Source organism: Vombatus ursinus, unplaced genomic scaffold, assembly GCF_900497805.2.
Source record: "Vombatus ursinus unplaced genomic scaffold, bare-nosed wombat genome assembly UNPS02014773.1, whole genome shotgun sequence".
In the NCBI taxonomy this organism is placed as follows: Eukaryota; Metazoa; Chordata; class Mammalia; order Diprotodontia; family Vombatidae; genus Vombatus; species Vombatus ursinus.
The window spans coordinates 28747373-28766757 of NW_020954551.1; the positions used below are offsets into that span (position 1 = coordinate 28747373).

The 19385-nt window shown below is 39.5% G+C and overlaps 1 protein-coding gene across 1 annotated transcript in view; it reads left to right on the forward strand.

Moving 5' to 3' along the window:
* The window catches only part of ARL8B (ADP ribosylation factor like GTPase 8B), a 47097-nt gene extending 28665 nt beyond the window's left edge, over positions 1–18432 (forward strand). The window contains exons 2-7 of the mRNA XM_027863883.1: positions 1782–1862; positions 5450–5523; positions 6194–6287; positions 11321–11388; positions 12057–12127; positions 16118–18432. Coding sequence (XP_027719684.1) covers positions 1782–1862; positions 5450–5523; positions 6194–6287; positions 11321–11388; positions 12057–12127; positions 16118–16167 — 438 coding nt within the window. The 3' untranslated portion in view covers positions 16168–18432. The remainder of the gene's footprint in view (positions 1–1781; positions 1863–5449; positions 5524–6193; positions 6288–11320; positions 11389–12056; positions 12128–16117) is intronic.
* The last annotated feature ends 953 nt before the right edge of the window (positions 18433–19385 follow it).

Below are 19385 nucleotides of genomic sequence, written 5' to 3' on the forward strand. Positions count from 1 at the left end.
CCCATGTCCATGGTGAATTTCATGCAGTTTTGCTAACTGTGGAATATCATATTCCGTTTAATTCATGTGCCCTAAATAGGTTTAGCAATTCTCCTATTAGAGGACATGTATTTTGTTTCTAGTTCTTTGCAATTACAAACATTGCTTCTGGGGTGTGTATATATAGGTTTTTTATGCTTTTTAATAGAGTTCTAGAGGCCTTTTATTTCATTCACATCACTGAGTTACTTGGGCTGTCCATTTTTATCCTTTGTGCTTGACCAACTTATATCTGATCATACACTTTTTTGGGATATCATCAAATCCCAAGCATTCCCTGATTATGCTGGGTAAATGAGAATTATATATACCTTTTATTTTCTCCTTTTTCTCAATTACAGAGCCTGTCAGTCAACAAGCATTTATTATATACCTACTAGGTTTTGGGATTACAAAGACAAATGACGAGATGTCTGCCCTCAAGGAACTTCCATTCTATTAGGGGAGACATATGTATGCTTATACATATGTATATACATACCTGTGTACATATATGTATATGTTATCCTTAGTTGTATAAACAAAATAATTTTGGGGGGAGGGGGGAGGCATTAGCAACTAGGGGATCAGGAAAGGCATCATGTTAGAAGTTGTGTTTGAAGGAAACCAAGATAGGAAAATGAGGAGAGGATGCATTCCAAGAATGGAATGTAATCTGTGCAGAGGTACAGAGACGGCATCAGAAGATGGATCGTCATGTGTGACGAGCAGCTCGGAGGCAAGGTTAGCTAGATCCTAACATGAAAGAAGGGCACTGTTGTATAGTAAGGCTGGAAAGGTAGATGGGATCGGGTAGTGAAGGGCTTGAAATGCCAGAGGAATATTTGCCAGAGGAATAATGCCAGAGGAAATCCCAGAAGTAATAAGAAACCCTTAGAGGAATTCATATGGCTATACCTGTATTTTTGGAAAATCACTTTGGCAGGTGTGTGGATGATAAGTTGGAGAGGTCAGGGACCTGAGACAGGGGCACCAATCCAGACCAGTTACCACAGTTATCATAGCGAAAGGCATTGAGCATTGAGCATTGGGTCAGCCAAATGACTTGGATTCCTGTTCTAGCTTTGCTGGTTCTCAGCCCTGGGACCTTGGGTTCCTACCCCTCTGGATCTTCCTCTTTTATAAAATGGGGCTAGTGCCTCTTCTGCCTACATTGCAGGCATCTTGTGTGTCTCAAATAAGATGTATGTGGAAATGCTTTGAAAACGAATGTTACATAATTAGAATATGGTGGTATGACAGAGATTTCCCAGAATTGGCCAGAGGGTGATAGAAGAATTAGAATAATCTTTTGGAGTTGGTGCTGATGGAATTTGAAAACTCCAGATGGGGTCACGAAGAGTCAGACGTTACTTAAAGGACTGAACAACAACAAATGTCAGTATTTAATAATGTCAATCAAATGGGAGACTGTTCATTTCGCTTGTCTACCAGCTTTTTTGTTTCTCTTTTGGTATGTCATAGAACTATGGCAGAATTTTGTACCTGGTCCCGGGTCAGCCTTTGAGAAGATAAGAACTGATCTCTAGAATATTTCCTTTGCTTTTCTAAATGGGTTTTTAATGACATGACATTCTCAAACCAGTGATTATGAAAAGTGTTGTTTTTGAAACAAAACTGATATTGTTGGTATGTATTACCAAGAACAATTTCAGATGTGGAATGATTGAGGGAAGGTTTTAATGCTTAGGTAATCTATATAAATTCAGATTTGTCTAATACGTAGTTTTCCTTTTATTCAGTCAGGTCAATTCAGTGAAGATATGATCCCAACAGTGGGCTTTAACATGAGGAAGGTAACTAAAGGTAACGTCACAATAAAGGTATGTAAAAATCATACTGTATTGTATTTAGATTCCCTAGTCATTATAATTTTAGATTTGGGGGATATGTTTTGTTTTTTTCCCTTTAATCCTATAAGTCTATGAATTTTAAGTGGGTTATATTTCAAAAGCTTTAAATCAGTTGCTCATTGGAAATATTTCAAGTTACAGTCTTACACAAGGTATATTAAGTGGCCAGGGCACAATTGCCTATAGTAGTAGTAGCATGCTAAAACCTAACTGCCACTTTTATAATGTTAAAATGTTTCTGTGGGTAAATGTGTCCTGAGTCCCTGTGATTAGGATAACAGGACACTTCTCTCTGAGATCATCGGTTGGGGAATGGGGGGGCCAATTTGGGGTGAAGGGAAAAGTGAATCTTAGGTGGGGTTGCAGTGGTTCTGGAGGTGGTGGGGTTTGCATACGTCTCAGCAGATAGCTTTACTTGTGCCTCATCCTTTTTGATTTCTTGGTAAGATCTCCTTTTTTTCTCTTCGCTTTGGTTATTGCACTGGAGAGTTGACTCTCAAATCTATATCACTGTCCCCGCAGAGTTCACAGCTGAATAGCTCTCCTTGGATATCCCATTGACACCTAAATTCTCAAAAAAAGACAAGTCCATCTTTAGCTCTTGAAATCTTGTTCTTATATTGGTTTTTTTTTTTATCTGTTATTGTTGTCACCATCCTCCCAATCCCATAACCCGAGCTCAGGACCTCCATTTAATCCCCCCCATCCCAACAAAAAACTGTTTTCTCTTCTTTACCCTCTTTTATTCTAAGCAGTTGCCAAGTTCTTTCTGTTCTGCTTCTGAAAATATTCTCTTCTCTTCTTTCCATTCCTACCGAACCATCCTAGTTCAGGCTTTCATGCCTTTTTTCCTAGAATTTTGTTACAGCTTCTTTACTGGTATTCTTGCCTCTAGGCTATCTCTTCTCCAATCCATTCTCTATACCCTGCCCAGTCAGCTTCTGAATACATTGCTTAAATCACAATTTAAAAAATAAACAAACCCACAAAAAGCCCTTTATTGATGCTCTGTTGCTAGAATGAATGATCCTAATCAGCTAAAATCTTCTACCATTTGGCTGTAGTCAACCTTTCCCAACTTCCTTCAAACCAAGCTTAGTTCCAGTAGTTTGGGTCACCTAGCTCTATTCCTTTCCTGACTTCTCCTGAGGTCTTTTACAGCTCTAGATCGATGATGCTGTGATCTCTTCTCTGTGCCTCTGCTCATGGCCTCCTCTGTGCCCGGTAGGAACTGGGCTCTGCCCTCCCTTACCCTCCAGACATTCGCCTCTTGTGCTGCGTCTTCATGAAGAAGCTACTGATCCTCTCTGCCAACAGCAGTTGCTCTATCTTTAGATTTCCTCAAACCATCTGCCTTGGCCTCTCTGTCTTCTTTGTGCTTAATCCCATTTTCATTTCTGTCTTTATATTCTTCTGGCCTTGCACAATTGCTTGTACTCAGCATGTCTAAAATGGAGCTCCCGCTTCTCTCAGAGCCCATACCTCTGCCACACTTCCCTATTTCAGAAGACTCTCTCACCATCCTTCTAGTACTCTTGGTCCATAATCTTGCAATCAGGCTTTACTGTTACATCTTCCTTAACCCCTCTATCAGTTGCCAAGACTTCTGCTACTTGCTCGTACTTTTACCATAGCTTCTGCATTATCTCCTTTCCACTTATACAACCTCTCTCCTCTTTCAAGCACTCATCCTGCCAGTGGTAGTATTTAATTTGTCTCCTAATTGGGGCCTCTAGTCTCCTTTCTAATTCATCCTCTACATTGCTGCCAAATTGATATTTCTAAAACATTTCTGGCCATATCAGCTCTGTACTCAGAAATCTCTAGTAATTCCCTCTTTGTGCTAGGATAAAATACAAGCTCCTCTGTCTAACATTTAAAGGCCTTCACAGTTGGGGTCCTACCTATTTTTCCAGTTTTATTTCGTGTTATTCCCCATTTTGCATTCTTCATTCTATTTAAACTGTTCTCATGTGCTGCAGTCCATCTCATGCTGTAGTGCCTTTATGTCTGTCTCCTTCCTTTCACCTTCCCTGTATATGCTTCTTCCTTGCCTTTACTCTGTAGGATCTCCGGCTTCCTTCAGGGTAAGGCTTAAGTGTTACCCCTCAGGTGAGCCCTTCAGTGTAACTTGACATACTCTCCCTCTTGAATTCACTTTTTTATTACTTTGTATATACTTTGCATTTACTTGTGTGTATATTCTATCCTGCTTAGAATGTGACTTCCTTGAGAGCAAGGGCTGTTGAATTTTTGTCTTTGTATCTGTGGTGCCTAACATAGTCCCTTGTACATGGTTGGTGCATAATGTATGTTTAAGCACTTACTAGATGTGTGACCCTGGGCAATTCAGTTCACCTTTCTTTGCCTCAGTTTCCTCATCTGTAAAATGGAAATAATAATACTATTATTATAACTCCCTAACTCCCAAATTGAGGGACCAATGTGAAGACTAAATGAGATAGTTTTATAAAGTGCTTAGCACAGCCAATGGCACATTGCCTTATTCCCTTCTCTTTCCTTAACTATCTTTCTGCCCCCATTTCCTTGTACCAGGTAGGCACTTAATACATGGAATTGAATCATTATGTTTAGGACACATGGCACTCTCTTCTGATCTCTATTCTAGTTTGTTTGCCTCTTATTTTTTTTGATCACATCTTTTAAAATTCAGGAGTCCTCTTGATATACAAATCCTGGTTGGGAAGCTGCCTCTTGGGCTCCCCACCTTCCTTATGGGCATTCGCAGCTGCTTTATTTGTGAGATTCAAATGTTGCCAATTGCTGTTCACCTTTTGGGACAATATGGGATGGGAGTCAAATGCGCAAGGGGAAAATCAATCTATAAGAAGTCTTGTGAGGTTTTACACTTACTGAGCGCTAAAATACTTGGAAGGGCAATTGTGCTACATACAAACATTGAGGGGGAAGAAATTGGCAGGTGGTGACTTTGTGTGAAATGTAGTTAAATTCAAAGCTGTCAAAGAGTGGTGAGATAGCCTATATAAACACAACTTCTAACAAATCATGTTTTTGCTTGAGATTCAAGTTTCCCATGTGCTGTGTTGAGTGGAGGTGTCATTATACCATATATACTTTAATAAACCTGAAAGTAGTTGTACTGATATCTAAACCAGTGAATGGGCTAGTAGACCCTCAGATATTGTTAATGTAATATGAACATAATTTAATGTGATTTGAATGGTATGTTCTTGTTAATAATCATATTTTTTCAAAGAATTAAACTTCAAGATGATTGAAATTAATCTTTGATTTGGAAGTCAGAATCCTTTAGGATCTGTTTTAGAAATGCTAACAATATGAATTCTTGGTGTCCCACATGGTCAAGAGCCCATTACAAGTCTTGGTTGATAAAACTATTATATCTGGTGTTTTATTGTGTTCATATAACTTGCAAATAAGTTGTTTGTTTGGAGGGGTGGGATGAAGTTGTCTTTCCCAAGAAACTGGGAAATGCTTCTGAAATTTTCCCTATCTTCCCTCTCTGTATTACTTGAAATGCTCCTTCTAAAAAATTGTCTTGTTTTGATTTAAAGATCTGGGACATAGGAGGGCAGCCACGATTCCGGAGCATGTGGGAACGATACTGCAGAGGAGTCAATGCGATTGTGTAAGTGGGGTGGGGCCAGGGGGGTGGCTCCAGTTTGTTCTCTTAGAAAAATTCAGGTAGCACTGGACTCAATCAGCAAGCATCTAGGAAGTACTTACTCTGTGCCCGAGTACTTAGCGTATGCTGGGCTGGGCCCTGAAGACACAAAGAATGAAACAGTCTATAACCTTAACTGCCACTAACTGGGTGCATATAAGTATCCCTGAGGATGCTCAATCTGACAGGCATCCAGGTGTTGCAGTAGATAGAGTGCCAGGCCTGGAGTCAAGAAGACTCCAGTTCCAGTCCAGCCCCAGACACTTCCTAGCTGAGGAACCTTGGGCAAGTTACTTAACCTGTCTACCTCAGTTTCCTCAACTGTGAAATAGGGATAATAATAGTTCCTATCTCACAAAGTTGTTGTGAAGAACAAATGAGATAATATTTGTAAAGCACTTAGCACAGTACCTGACACATAGTAGGTACTATAAAAATGCTAGCTATTATTACTATTATTAAATTAAATCTTCAAGATTAGATTTTTGCCCTGGCTCTTCCCTTCTCTGGCAGTCCTGGTCTTGTCTCCACCCCCTTCCCACTGTGGTCTGAGGTTGAACTGTGGGACCGTTTTTTTAGGAAAATGAAACTCTTAGATGTTATTATTAAGAAATTTTGCCCTCAACTTTTTAAGTTACATGGTGGATGCTGCAGATCGTGAAAAGATCGAAGCTTCCCGGAATGAGCTACATAATCTTCTGGACAAACCACAGCTACAAGGCATTCCAGTAAGTCTGAGAAGTTTGCTTTTTGATTATAATTAGCACACTTCACATTTGAAATGGAGATAGATCTTTAGGAAGGGGAGAATCTGTTGCTTAAAATGTAAAGTGTGAAGATAATGAAATGAAACTGGTTTGTGTTTGGCTTAAGGAACCATATTCATGCCTTGTGTGATGTTGTATGTTGAAATCATGAAGGTAACTCTCATCTTCCATTACACAGTAGGAGGACTATAAGACAGTAGGAGAGATGTGACAGGCAGCACTAGTGTGTTCTAAACAGCAGTCTTCCTTGTCAGCCGTCACACATGACAGCATGGAAAAATGGTCCTGCTCTTGCTGTCAGATTTGCTGCTTCCAAATCTGCATAATCAGGCATGGTAGAATTTTGTCAGAGTTTCCTTCAGCTAACATTTGTTACATGCCCTCTTTGGGTGTTGAAGAAGACAGCAGAAACAAACGAAGTACCGTCCCTGCACTCAAAACTTCCGTTTAGCCAGGATTTAACCTGGCCACAAATAAAAGATGGGTGAGTGAGAGGCTGTTGGGGTTGTGTCCTAAGGCACAGGCACGTAGAAATATGTCACTGAAGTAAAGCCAATGGGTGGTCACAAGTTTACCTAATGTGTTGGTTAGAGACAAGTGTAGATAAGGGCACTTTGGATCTGTGTTGATATTGGGCAGGGTACAAACTTGAAAATCTGGTGCAAGGTAAAGAAAGCCTTCATAGAAAAGGCTTGGGTTTGAGGAACTTTGTGTGTTGAGAGTTCACTATAGAAGCACCTTCTAGGCATGAAGTTCTATGGCAGAAGAGGCTTAGTTAGGCCTGTCTGACTGAGCAGGACATGAGAGCTGCAGAGGAGGAAATCAGTCAGGACCGTCAGTGAATTGGATTTGGTTTCTCCTGCCTCTGATCTTGTCATCTTTGCTCTGTCTTCTTTATGTGTAGCTTAAAAGGGCAGCCTTAGCCTAGGAAGGGAAAAGAGAAGGGAGTCAGTTGAGGATGAGTTGCTATAGTCCAGGCTGCAAATTTTGAATGTAAAATAACTAATAATGTTGCAAATGACAATATGCCATCAGTCAAGCAAGTAATATTTATTAAGTACTTACTGCGTGCTAGGCACTGTGCTAAGATTACGATACAAATAAAGGTAAAAACAGTACCTGCTCTCATTCTAATGGGGAAGACAGCATGTATGTAAATAGGCATGTACAAGGTATCTACAAAGTAGATGCAGAGTAACTTGAGAAGGGAAGGCACTAGCAGCTCGAGGAGAGGCTTCCAGCACCAGGGGGAATTTGAACTGGTTCTTGAAGGAATCCAGTGAAACTTAAGAGGAAGAAATGAGGAGGGATAAGATTCCAAGTGTGAAGGGAATTATGATTTTTTTATAACAATCAATTTGATATGTGTAATGACTATACTAATAGATTAGATTTTCACAATTGTCTCTCTTGTGAGTCCCACTTACAGTGCAGCTTGAAATGATAAATCAGAACTTTGATGAACTCACAATCACTGGCATTTGTACATGAGGTGAATCTAATCAAGGACTGTAGAATCTGTTCCTGTCACAGAACTCTCGTCCTGTGACCCACCAAGTAACAACTCCCAAAGATTTGAACAATGCTGCTTCCACAGAACTTCAGGACACCTGTAACTTAGTGATTGTGGGATTTGTGGACTGGCCGTGGGAAACCAGTCTGGCCCGGGGAACAATTGTCTGTAATCCACCTTCCCCCCTCCCTTCCTATTGTGATTTATGTATATAATCTCTGTCTTTACTTCAGCAAGGTGGAATTCTGATCAGGAGAATTCCTGATTTGGAAATCTATTCCTCATAATGAAACTAATTAATCCTGATTACTGGCACTTTGTCCTAGCCTGCTGTTTCGTCATTCCTAGGTTAGAGACTAGCTCAGTAAAAATTCTGTTACAGGCAAGGATGGGGAACATTCAGGGCAAAAGCCTGGGCATGGTAGCTGGTTTGTTCTCTGTGCATAGGCCTATATCTAGAATGTATAGAGGGGAGTGCTATAGAAGGGAACTAGAAAGATAGGAAGGGATCAGATTGTGAAGAGTTTCAGATGTCAGAGAACTTTCTATTTGGTTCTAGAGGTAATAGAGAACCTTTGCAGATTATTGATTAGGAGGGTGAATTGTTCATTGCTGTGTTTCAGGCCAGTTATTTTGGCAGCTATGTAGGGATGGATTGGAATGAAGAAAGACTTGAGGAAGGGAGACCAATGAGTAGGCTGTTGTAATTGTCCAGGTGAGAGGTGATAAGGGCCTTCATTAGGGTAGTGACTGTGTGAGTGGAAAGAAGGGTGAGGTATGAGAGATGTGGAGGAAGAAATGAGAAGATTAGGAAACTGACTGGATATGGATGGTAAATGAGAGAGTGATAACAGTGTCAGATGCTACCGTGAGTTCAAGAAAGATCAGGAGTAAGGGAGAGGATATTTGGTTTGGCAACTTGGTAACATCAGAAAAAGTAGTTTCAATTGAGTAATGAGATCAGAATCAAGATTTTGGAAGCTTAGAAGACAACGAGGAGTGGAAGACAAGGTGATAGCTAACAGGGTTATTATTAGGACGTAGTGAAGTTTTCTGAGGGATGAGGATGACGTGTATTTGTAGGCAGCAGGGAAAAAATGGAGAGAAATGAAAGATTAGAGAAGGGGTGTTAGTGGAGGCAGTCTTCTGGAGAAGTACCTGTGGAGGGATTGGCCTTGGAAGGGCAGGGGCACCTCTTCATCAGAGACAAGGGAAAGAGACAGTGGAGAACGATGTCAGCTAGATGAGAAATGAGCAGAGAAGAGGGAACTTCATAGTAAGTTGTCTCAATTTTTGGAAAGTATGAGGGTCAAGTCCTCAGTTGAGGGAGCCACCAAGGGGATGCTGTAGGAGGCTTAAAGAGAAAAGAGAAGATTTGGAACAATGGCTGTGTTGAGTGGAATAGAAAATTGTTTAGGGATGAGTATGATATAATAGAGTGCTGGACCTGGAGTCAGGAAGACCTGGGTTCAAATCCTGCCTCATATACATATTAGCTTTCTGGCTTTGGGCACATTGCCTGACGTCTCAGTGACAAATGAGGTGAATGGTGGGAATGATCCAGAGTTGGCATTGGACAGGGTGTAGTGTGATAGGGCAAGAGATTTGAAAGTGAAGGTGTGGCAGGTGAAAGATGAAATGATTGAGGAAACAAAGGTTTGATCTTTCGACATATCAATTGAATTTATTAAGCAATACATGCTGATTGCCCAACAAAGTAGGACCAGAATTCTCAGCTTAGGCCTGGACACTGAATACAGGGAGAGACAGAATTTTACACATTCAAAACAATTAATCAAATAAGACTAATTAAAAGGAAACAATACAACATTAGATAACCTGATATCTAATTGGATGAAAGATTAGTAAGTTTCCAAGTTGGGAGGGGGAGAGTGAACAGGTACAAGTCCCTGCAGTTAGAAAAAGAGGTGTCCCACTCCCCCCAAATATCTGTAATCAGTCAAAGGAACATGGAAACAATAACTGATTGGTCAGTACAGGGCCAGTTTTCAAATATGGGTTGCTTTGAGATGTACAGTTGTGAGAAGATTCCTTTCATCAATCTTTGGATCTGAGTTTTTAATCAGTGTAACATAAATCCTTAATTAAGGGTCTTTACACAGCAGGGAGAGGTGGTGGTTTCCCAGCCATGCAGGCCTAGGTTCAAACAATGCAATAAGGTTTTCTCCCAATTCCCACAGTTGAATAAACTTTTCTCACAAGAAAGAATTTGGACTAGACACATAATTGAATAGTAATGGAACTGAGCTAGCTCCAGAATTGAGTCACAAGATGGAGTTGGAGTGGTTCACTCACTTCCCACAATTAACCACTTTCTGTCCTGATTCCCTCAGAGGTTAGTATAAAGTTGATTTGGTCAATGAATAGTTCAGTAGTTCATGTTTGGGAGAGGAGAGTGTAGCCAGAGCACTGGCGATGGTCTGGGTGTGGAAGGATTAGAGATGACTGTGAAGATGAATAAATAGATTTAGGAATAGTTTTAGGGTAAAATAAAAGGATAAAAAGTAATGATTGGATAAAGGAATTCTGGAACTCTTCAATGTGAAAGAGGGACACTTGTGGGCGATGGCAAGAGCAAGGGTATGACTGTCTCTCTAGCCAACACTGAGTGGGAGCATACATCATGGAAACTTTAAAGTTGAGGAACTGGGAAGTTAAGAGTATTTGAGGAAACATCAACATGTATATTCAAAATCCCCTGTTCAAAGGGTAGGAGTTGTGGTAAAACTGAGCTAGGCATTGACCTTCCTAAGAAAGGAGGGAGGAAATGTCAAGGTTGGGATGTCAGGACTGAATTGCTTGGTATGTTTGGATAGAGTGAACCTCAGAGGACTAGTGTTTGCTGAGTGACGGTGGAATAAGGAGAGTCTAGAAGCAGCAGTGAGTTAAGTTTCAGAAAAGTAGGCGCTTGTCAGTATGCCCTTAAAGGAACTGTTCTGAGGATTCTCACTGAAGATTCCAGCTCTGGTTGGCTTCCTTATTTTTCTGATAAACTTTGGAGCCATTGAGATTCTACATGAGGATTTTGTATGAGTGTGCATCTGTATACTTAAATATACATAAGTGCATCCATGCACAGGTATGCATATATACATTTTGTATAATAGATATGTATAGATTATAAAGTTACTAGCATTTACATTTCTAGGCTTGCCCAAAATAAAGTTTGATTTTATTGATTTTTATGAAAAATTTCTAAGCCAGTGAATTTTATTACAAGCAGAATGCAGAGAATAGAACACAATTTTAGAGTCATTTGTTAGGAATCGGTTCTTAACCTGCCATGTGAAAGGATCCTACCCCTGACGTACCAGGACCCTCATCATGTATCAGGAGGGTTAAGATGGGTTCTAGTTGAACATTTCTAAATTATCAAGTTCTGTGGAAGTTGGTAATCTTTGTTGACTCTATACTTAAGGTACGTTTATTAACATTTGAACTTTCTTCTTTCTTTTTAAAGGTGCTAGTACTTGGAAACAAGAGAGACCTGCCTAATGCCTTGGATGAGAAACAACTAATTGAAAAAATGTACGTTTCATGACAATATGAAAGGGGTTTTCTTTTGTACCAAATTCACTTATATTACTACTTTTATTGATAGCTGTTTTAGCAAGTCATTTCTTGACATTTTTCTTCCCTATCATAGAACTGTTCCCTTGAAAACAGCCAAAGAATTAAACAAAATTGACCACAGCTGATAACGTTCCCTACCTCTCTTTTAAAAGAAGCTGTTGAGATTTGTCATTTGTGAACCTGACGCTAAAGCTTAATTGCCATGAAGTTAACTTTGGCTTCCTTTTCATGTTGTTTTCATTTATTTGAGTAATTCAGCATATTCTTCTGGTTCTGCTTTCATTGCTCTCTATCATTCATCCAAATCTTTCCTGATTTGTCTGAATTCCCCGTATTCTTGTATTCTTCATTTCTTTGAGTACAATGCTGTTCCATTCATATTCCATGATTTGTTCTCTTGCATATTTTGCATACTGTTTTAATTGTTTAAAACTCTAGATTTATTCAGTATTTGCAGTGGTTTTCTCCTTGTAGCTGAAATCTCAGCCTGTTAGAGATGTTTATATGTTTTTAGTGTGGTTAAAGAATAGTTGCTCTATTCATTCTGTTTATTAACACAAGTACCTACACAAAATCATCCAGTTCTTAAACACAAATTTATTTTAAAATTTTGCCTTGCCTAGGAATCTCTCTGCTATTCAGGACAGAGAAATTTGCTGCTATTCAATTTCTTGCAAAGAAAAGGATAATATAGGTAAGTAATGTCTAGCATTTCTTACAGAATTATTTGCTATTTGTGTTTGTACTTTTCTCCTTCCTCATTATAGGTTAAGTGACTCTCACAGTGTACTGTTTTCCCCCCATGATGAAGAGTAGACTTTAAGCCCCTTGACACTAGACTTTACTCCTAACTATAAAAAGAAGTGAACTCAATAAAGCCATGCAGTTAGGTGTCGCATGATATTTATTGTAGTAATCTTTTTGGTGCTGGTATCCAGCTGTGCTGTGTATTAAAATGGTACTTTTGAAATAGGATTTTATAAAGACTGGTCAGGAGGCACTATAAAATTTTTTTCACTTGCTAAAACTAAGTATATTGCTGTAATATATTACCACTCTTTTGGAGCGATAAGCCAGAAATATCCATTAGCTTTAATGTACTTGAATAATCACTTCTGTCTGATATTCAGTCACTTAAACTAATCTGTTGAGGGATTATTTAATAAACAAAAGTACGCGTGTGTAGTGCTTCAGAAATGGTCCATAGATGATTTGTTGGCCTGGCTTGTAGCCTTCAGGGAAGTTTGAGCTTTTTCTCTCATTCTTTCCTTTTTTACTTTGTGTATCCCTTCTCATCCTTAATCTTCAGGATTGTTCAGGGTTATCAAATCTGATAGTCTATGCTTTGCAGATTACAGAATGCTTTGCTATTTGTGGTCAGTAAAGTTTGCCTGATCTCTAATTTTTGCATTTCAGAAACTTTTTTTTTGGTGAGGCAGTTGGGGTTAAGTGACTTGCCCAGAGTCTGTGTGACTCTGGGCACAGCCAATAAGTGTTATGTTTCTGAGGCCAGATTTGAACTCAGGTCCTCCTGATTCCAGGACTGGTGCTCTGTCCAATGTGCCACCTAGCTGCCCCATTCAGAAACTTTTTTAAGTTCACTTAGGGCCATAGCAAATTAACACTAACTAAATTTAATGCTTCTTTATAAATAAGAACGTAGTTTTATTCTTCAGAATATATCTTCAGAAATGTCTCATGAGTTGCCTGAAGTACTCATGTTGACTGGTTAGAACACTTCTTTCCCTTGGGTTAATGCCAGAGAAACACCAACATTCTTAGATGAACTTTTTTGTTCCACATCAGAATAATGATTGGTTTCTTTGCATTTGTCACCATACTATCATTCTTATTCTTCATTTCAGCATGCTTTAGTAATATGCTTTAATTTTATAGTGGCTCATCATTTTTCATGGATTTAGATTGGTTCTTTCCTATGAGAATGTTAACAGTAGCATTTTTCCAAATCCTGGTTTATAATGGCTTATTTCTGGAATGACAAAGTCATCCTTGGAGTATTATTTCTTATTAGCTTTCATAACCCAAACAGATGTGTATCTCTATGACTTTTCTGATTTTCCGCTCAGGTTAGGAGTCCATCTTACTTGTGGACTTGTCCTCTGTTCAGTGATTATAAATGTGGGATAAAACAGTTGAAAAATAGATAAATTCAGACATTTTACTAATGTAGTCTTGCCCACTCCTCAATTAGTCAAATTCTATTTGGCCATTTTTACACCTCAGTGACCTGTTGTAGCTGTAGAATAGGACAGATAGCTTTGTGTAATTACTGGTTGAATGTCTAAGACCTTTAAAAACACTCATCTGTTTAAACTTATAACTTTTACTTTGTCTAGTGTGTATTAATTATTAATCACAAAGATTTTAAATTTCTGTTTCTCCCACATGGTTAGGGCGTGAAGTATTCTGTTCACTTGAGTGTTCTGTAGGTACCTGGAACTGGAGAGAGACCTTAGTGATCATTTAGTTCTACCTCATCATTTTGTAGATCATAGGATCAGATCTCTAACTGGAAGGGATCTCAGAATCCACCTAATGCAACTCCCTCATTTTCCTGATGAAGACATTGAGATTCATGAAGGGGAAATGACTTGCCCAAGCACTTAGCCCAGTGTCTGGCACATAATGGGCATTTGATAAAATGTTTTTTGACTGATGCAGGCAGATGGGATTTGAACCTAGGGTCTTTGCCCATGATCCCATATTGAGTTAGTGCCTAGTGTTAAGGATGTAGCCAAAGCAGGTGCTCATTAAATCCTGGATGACTTGGTATGTCCTTAAATGGGAATTCAGAGTCCTGCATTGGATGGGTTCTTAAGAAGTGTTTTTGGGCCTGCTCAAGTCTTATTCACAACAGTTTGCCTGTACTGTCATAGAGCCTGAGTGCATCCATGGGGGCCGTTGAGTTAGAGCTCAATAATCGGGATCTTGTTTTGAGAGCTTGATGTCACAGATAATACCCATTGTTGGATACCTTTCTAGGGTATAGTGATTGTGGTTAGTTTTGGAAAATGAAGTATTTGACTCTTAGTCTGAAGGATACATCCTCATTGCTTAGATTTCCTGTTTGATGTATATTGTCTGCATTTGGGCTCTGGAACAACAACTTAGAGAAGCTCTCTGAGGTTTTTTTCTATTATTTCTGCCTCTTCCCTCTTTCTTCAGCACATTTTGTATTTGTTTTGAATTTATTCATCTCTGAACGTATCTCTATCTAGTAGAACGTAGCTACTTAGTAGGGTATTGAAGCAATTTGGAGATGTGACTGTTGAGACACTGCTGTTGATATTTGAAAGATTGTAAAAAATACGCTGCATGAGTGGAAATGGCTAAATTTCCTAACTTGCCAGAAAGGAGAAAGAATAGGGTCCTCCAGGGGGCAGCAGCTAGGTGGCCCAGTGGATAGAGCACCGGCCCTGGAGTCAGGAGAACCTGAATTCAAATCTGGTCTCAGACACGTAACACTTACTAGCTGTGTGACTCAGAGGAAGTCACTTAACCCCAATTGCCTCACCAAAAAGAGGAAAAAAAAAAAAGAATAGGTCCTCCAAACTATAGGCTAATGAACTCAATTCCTGGCAAAATTCCATAATGTCTCCTTAAGGGGATAGCTACCAGACATCTAGAAAAACAAGTAGTGATCACAAAGAACTTTCTCAAGAGTAGGTCATGGGGGCAGCTAGGTGGCACAATGGGTAGAGCACTGGCCCTGAAGTCAGGAGAACCTGAGTTCAAATCTGGCCTCAGACACTTGCTCGCTCTGTGACCCCAGGCAAGTCACTTAACTCTGATTGCCTCACAAAAACAAAAACAAAAACAAAAACAAAAAAAACCCCAGTCATGCAGGCTGACCTCTCTTCCTTGATACAGTGAAGCTTTCCTTATGTAGTTTTATCAAATTTTATCAAATGCCTATTATGTGCCAGATACTGGGCTAAGTGCTTGGGCAAGTCATTTCCCCTTCATGGATCTCAATGTCTTCATCAGGAAAATGAGGGAGTTGCATTAGGTGGATTCTGAGATCCCTTCCAGTTAGAGATCTGATCCTATGATCTACAAAATGACGAGGTAGAACTAAATGATCACTAAGGTCTCTCTCCAGTTCCAGGTACCTACAGAATACTCAAGTGAACAGAATACTTCACGCCCTAACCATGTGGGAGAAACAGAAATTTAAAATCTTTGTGATTAATAATTAATACACAGTAGACAAAGTAAAAGTTATAAGTTTAGACAGATGAGTGTTTTTAAAGGTCTTAGACATTCAACCAGTAATTACATAAAGCTATCTGTCCTATTCTACAGCTACAACAGGTCACTGAGGTGTAAAAGTGGCCAAATAGAATTTGACTAATTGAGGAGTGGGCAAGACTACATTAGGAAAACATAAGGACAGTGAAGTCTCCTGACTGGGAGACACTCCTAACATTTCCAGCACAATGTTATGAGTGTCTCCCAGTCAGGATTTCATATGTTGTTTTCCCCTCTTGCTTCATGGTTCTAAAAGTTGAGTTCAGATGTTCTAGCTAATTTAAATTTGATTTTACATCATTGAGAGAATGTTCCTCTGTTCTGATGCTCTCCTTGTACTTTGCGTTCAGTCCTTTCTGTGTTTTGTTTAGCCGTCAGTAGTCTTACCACCGTTTTCCCTTTGTCCCCTTAGACATCACGCTTCAGTGGCTTATTCAGCATTCGAAATCTAGAAGAAGCTGAGGTCTTCAGCCCCTGGAGTCCCTCCCCCCACCCCGCTGGCTGTGATCCCAGACTTGTCGTCCGTTCTTCTGACGTGCTACCCAGAATATGGTCCTTCCTACATCTGAGAAATGGCCTTTTGTCTGAGTTAATTTCTCCTGTGCACTGCTGGAGATGTGTATCCTTCACCTGTCACAAAGCATTACCTAGAGTTGTCATGATAAAGTCAGCACAAAAAGGCTTGTCACAAACAGCACACACAGCTGTTGAAGCAGTCTAACCATCTTAAATCAAAGAAATTGCATATTTCAATTTGGGTCATTCTGGCCAGATTTTTATATTGATTTTCAGCAAGTGTTTATGATGATATTTAATTAGATTTCAGTAGCTTGATACTGAGACAGCATGAGGATTCTAGCACCACCTACAGTATTTAGAAACCCTTGAAGCCTGACTCCTGTGGGATAGAAGCCTGTTGTTTATTTGTCTTATCTCACACATGCATGTGAAATGTATATTTTTAAGCCATAGAAATGGAAATTGTCTGAAAAGGGGGCACAAAAGGCTCAGTGAGGTCAGTGTCACCATTTCTCCTCTCTACTGGTGAGATTTTACCCAGGGACTTTTAGAAATGAACTGCTTTCTGGTGATGCTTAATAGCCACGTACATAGTGGTGGGATGATGTGGGAGAAACTAAGGCACGCTGTTTTGTAGCTGTCCAGGTCATTACTTGTATCTTTCTTTTCTTTTTTTTTGGTTTAACACTTTTTTAAGGGGATGGGAATTGACTTTCTCAAAAACTTTCAAGGGTTTAGAGCATTCCAGTTAAATAATAAAACTTATGAAGAATGTCACTTTGTTCAAAGCCCTGTATGTTTTTCCATCTACATGTCATTAAGTCAGTGCTGCTGCATGACTCTCAAACTATCGAATTTTTATATCCAGTCAGAATAGGACTTTCAGCACAAAAGATACCTATAAAAACTGTCATGTTTCGTGTCTCTTACTGATTTCAGGCCTGGCACCATTCTGCCTGGTTCCCCCCGACATCTTGGTTATTGTGACAACTCTAGACCTGCTTGCTTTTGTAGTGTAATCATGTGCCATGTGGACAGGTTGTAGGACATCTGAGACAGAGGTATCTAAGCACAAGAGAGCTGATTAATTGATCCTGTTAATTGATTCACTTCTATAAGATAGAGATGGGTGGGTTAAAACTAAAAATGGACTTGTTTTTGTAGCTTAGTGATCTCCGTATATTTAAAGGGACACATATGTTAATTCTGGTTCATTCGTAAAATATTGATGTAGACCACTGTAGGAGATAAAACTCTCTGGTACACCTGCTTATGTGTTGCTTCACACTGTGTGTGATTTTTTTTTTTTAGCAGCACTTAAATATAGACAGTGCATTTCCAAAATCGTTGAGCACTCAAAGTGTAGTCAACTATGACTTCTTTTAATGAGTACCCGTTTTAATTTATAGACTGCCATGGCCTTAATATTCTGTACAAACTACTGCACCATGTTGCACAGACACTACTTGGTTTCTCTCCATTTACATTTTTTTTTTAAAGAGAAAAATTGGGGCTTTATGAAATTGTCCTTTTTTTTTTCCCCCTTAAAGCATGTTGCATATTTCCTGGATGATTTTGGCGGGGCGGGGGTAGGGGTGGGGGTGGGGAGGGGTCCTGTTAGATGTGGGGATATTAACTTGCTGCTGTAGTTGAACATCTTTAATGTTCACTGTGAGTTGCGACAGTTAATTTAGCAACTTGCTTGTGCCTAAAAGGAGGAGACTGAACTAAAATGTGTGAGTCTCTGTGTGGGGACCAGGTCACGTTTTATTAACTGACCTATAGCCGAACTTGAAGTGTTTGTGTCGAAATCGTTGCTTTTCAGCATTTTAAGGCATCCAGACACTACTACTACCAACTGTTTCCCTGTGCATTTATTAACCTTTGCATGTGAAAACTTACATAGTTACTGAACTTTGTAAATAGGTGAATTTTTTTATTTAGGTGGATGCATCTGTCTGTTCACTGCATTTCTCAGCTTAATTCAATAAACTTGCATTTCAAGGGTTGTATTAGCAATTTTAACTTGCTGAATTGTTCAGAATGTGAATCGTGATGGAAGATGCTGACTTTATTGAAGAAAGGATGTAAAGACACGGTTAACACAAGGTCCAGAGATCCAGGGTTGGAAAGATTGTTAGCCCTCCAAGAAATTGGGGTTGTAGGCCAATAAAAATTGAAATAAACCTTTTAAAATATATAACCCACCAAACTGATACTGTGATTCTTTTTCAGGCTATTGCTGTTCTCTGCCGTGTATGTGTCATTATTGTGACTTTGAATCGGGAAATGCTCGTATACGTGAACTGAATGGTTTGGACTACATGAGAAGTTGTTAATCTGGGGTCCATTGACCGTCCCCTCCCCATGGGTCCATGTATGGATTTGGGGGAGTCTGGGGACTTGGAACATCTCCCCCGCTCCCTCCCCGTCCCTAACTCAAATCTAGCATTTCCTTCAATTATTTTGAACCATTCTGATGAGGGATCCATAAGTGTCCCCAGACTCCCAAAGGGGTCCACAATAATAATAACTGCTAGCATTTATGTAGTGCTTTGAGCTTTGCAAAGTACTTTACAAATATTAATTTATTCTCACAACCACCCCATGACTCATAAAAAAGTAAGGTTCCCCTGGACTAACTGATCTCCAAGATCCCTCCAACTCCATTGTGGGGGCTTAACTTATTTGATGAACTCAGCCTCACAAGGCCAAATTGACACTTCCGGAGTTTGCTAATAACTACTAAATATGTCCTCTAGTCATTTCTTATTTAGAGATTGGCACCTGTTTAAAAGTAGATGTTCTTAGTACTTGTTGCTACTTAGCAAATGCTATTTAAAGTCATGAAATAGCCACCTGATCTATTTAGGGTAACAAAGAAGCAGCTAATACTTGTAAACAGAAACAGAAGATTTTTTAGTCTCAGCTGCAACAGTCCATTATTAGGTATGTATTTGCTGGCTATAATCTCAGTAGATCAAGCAACCATGCACCCATCTCCATTTGGAAGCCAAGCAGATTTTTACTCATAAAAGAAGCCATTAGGTAAAATACCTTTTTTGAGTGCTCAGGCATGCAAGACTTGTGTCTGATCCTCAACTGACTCTCTGGGGATCAGCAGTGGGGAGATGACTAGAGAAATGAAACAGCAATGAGTT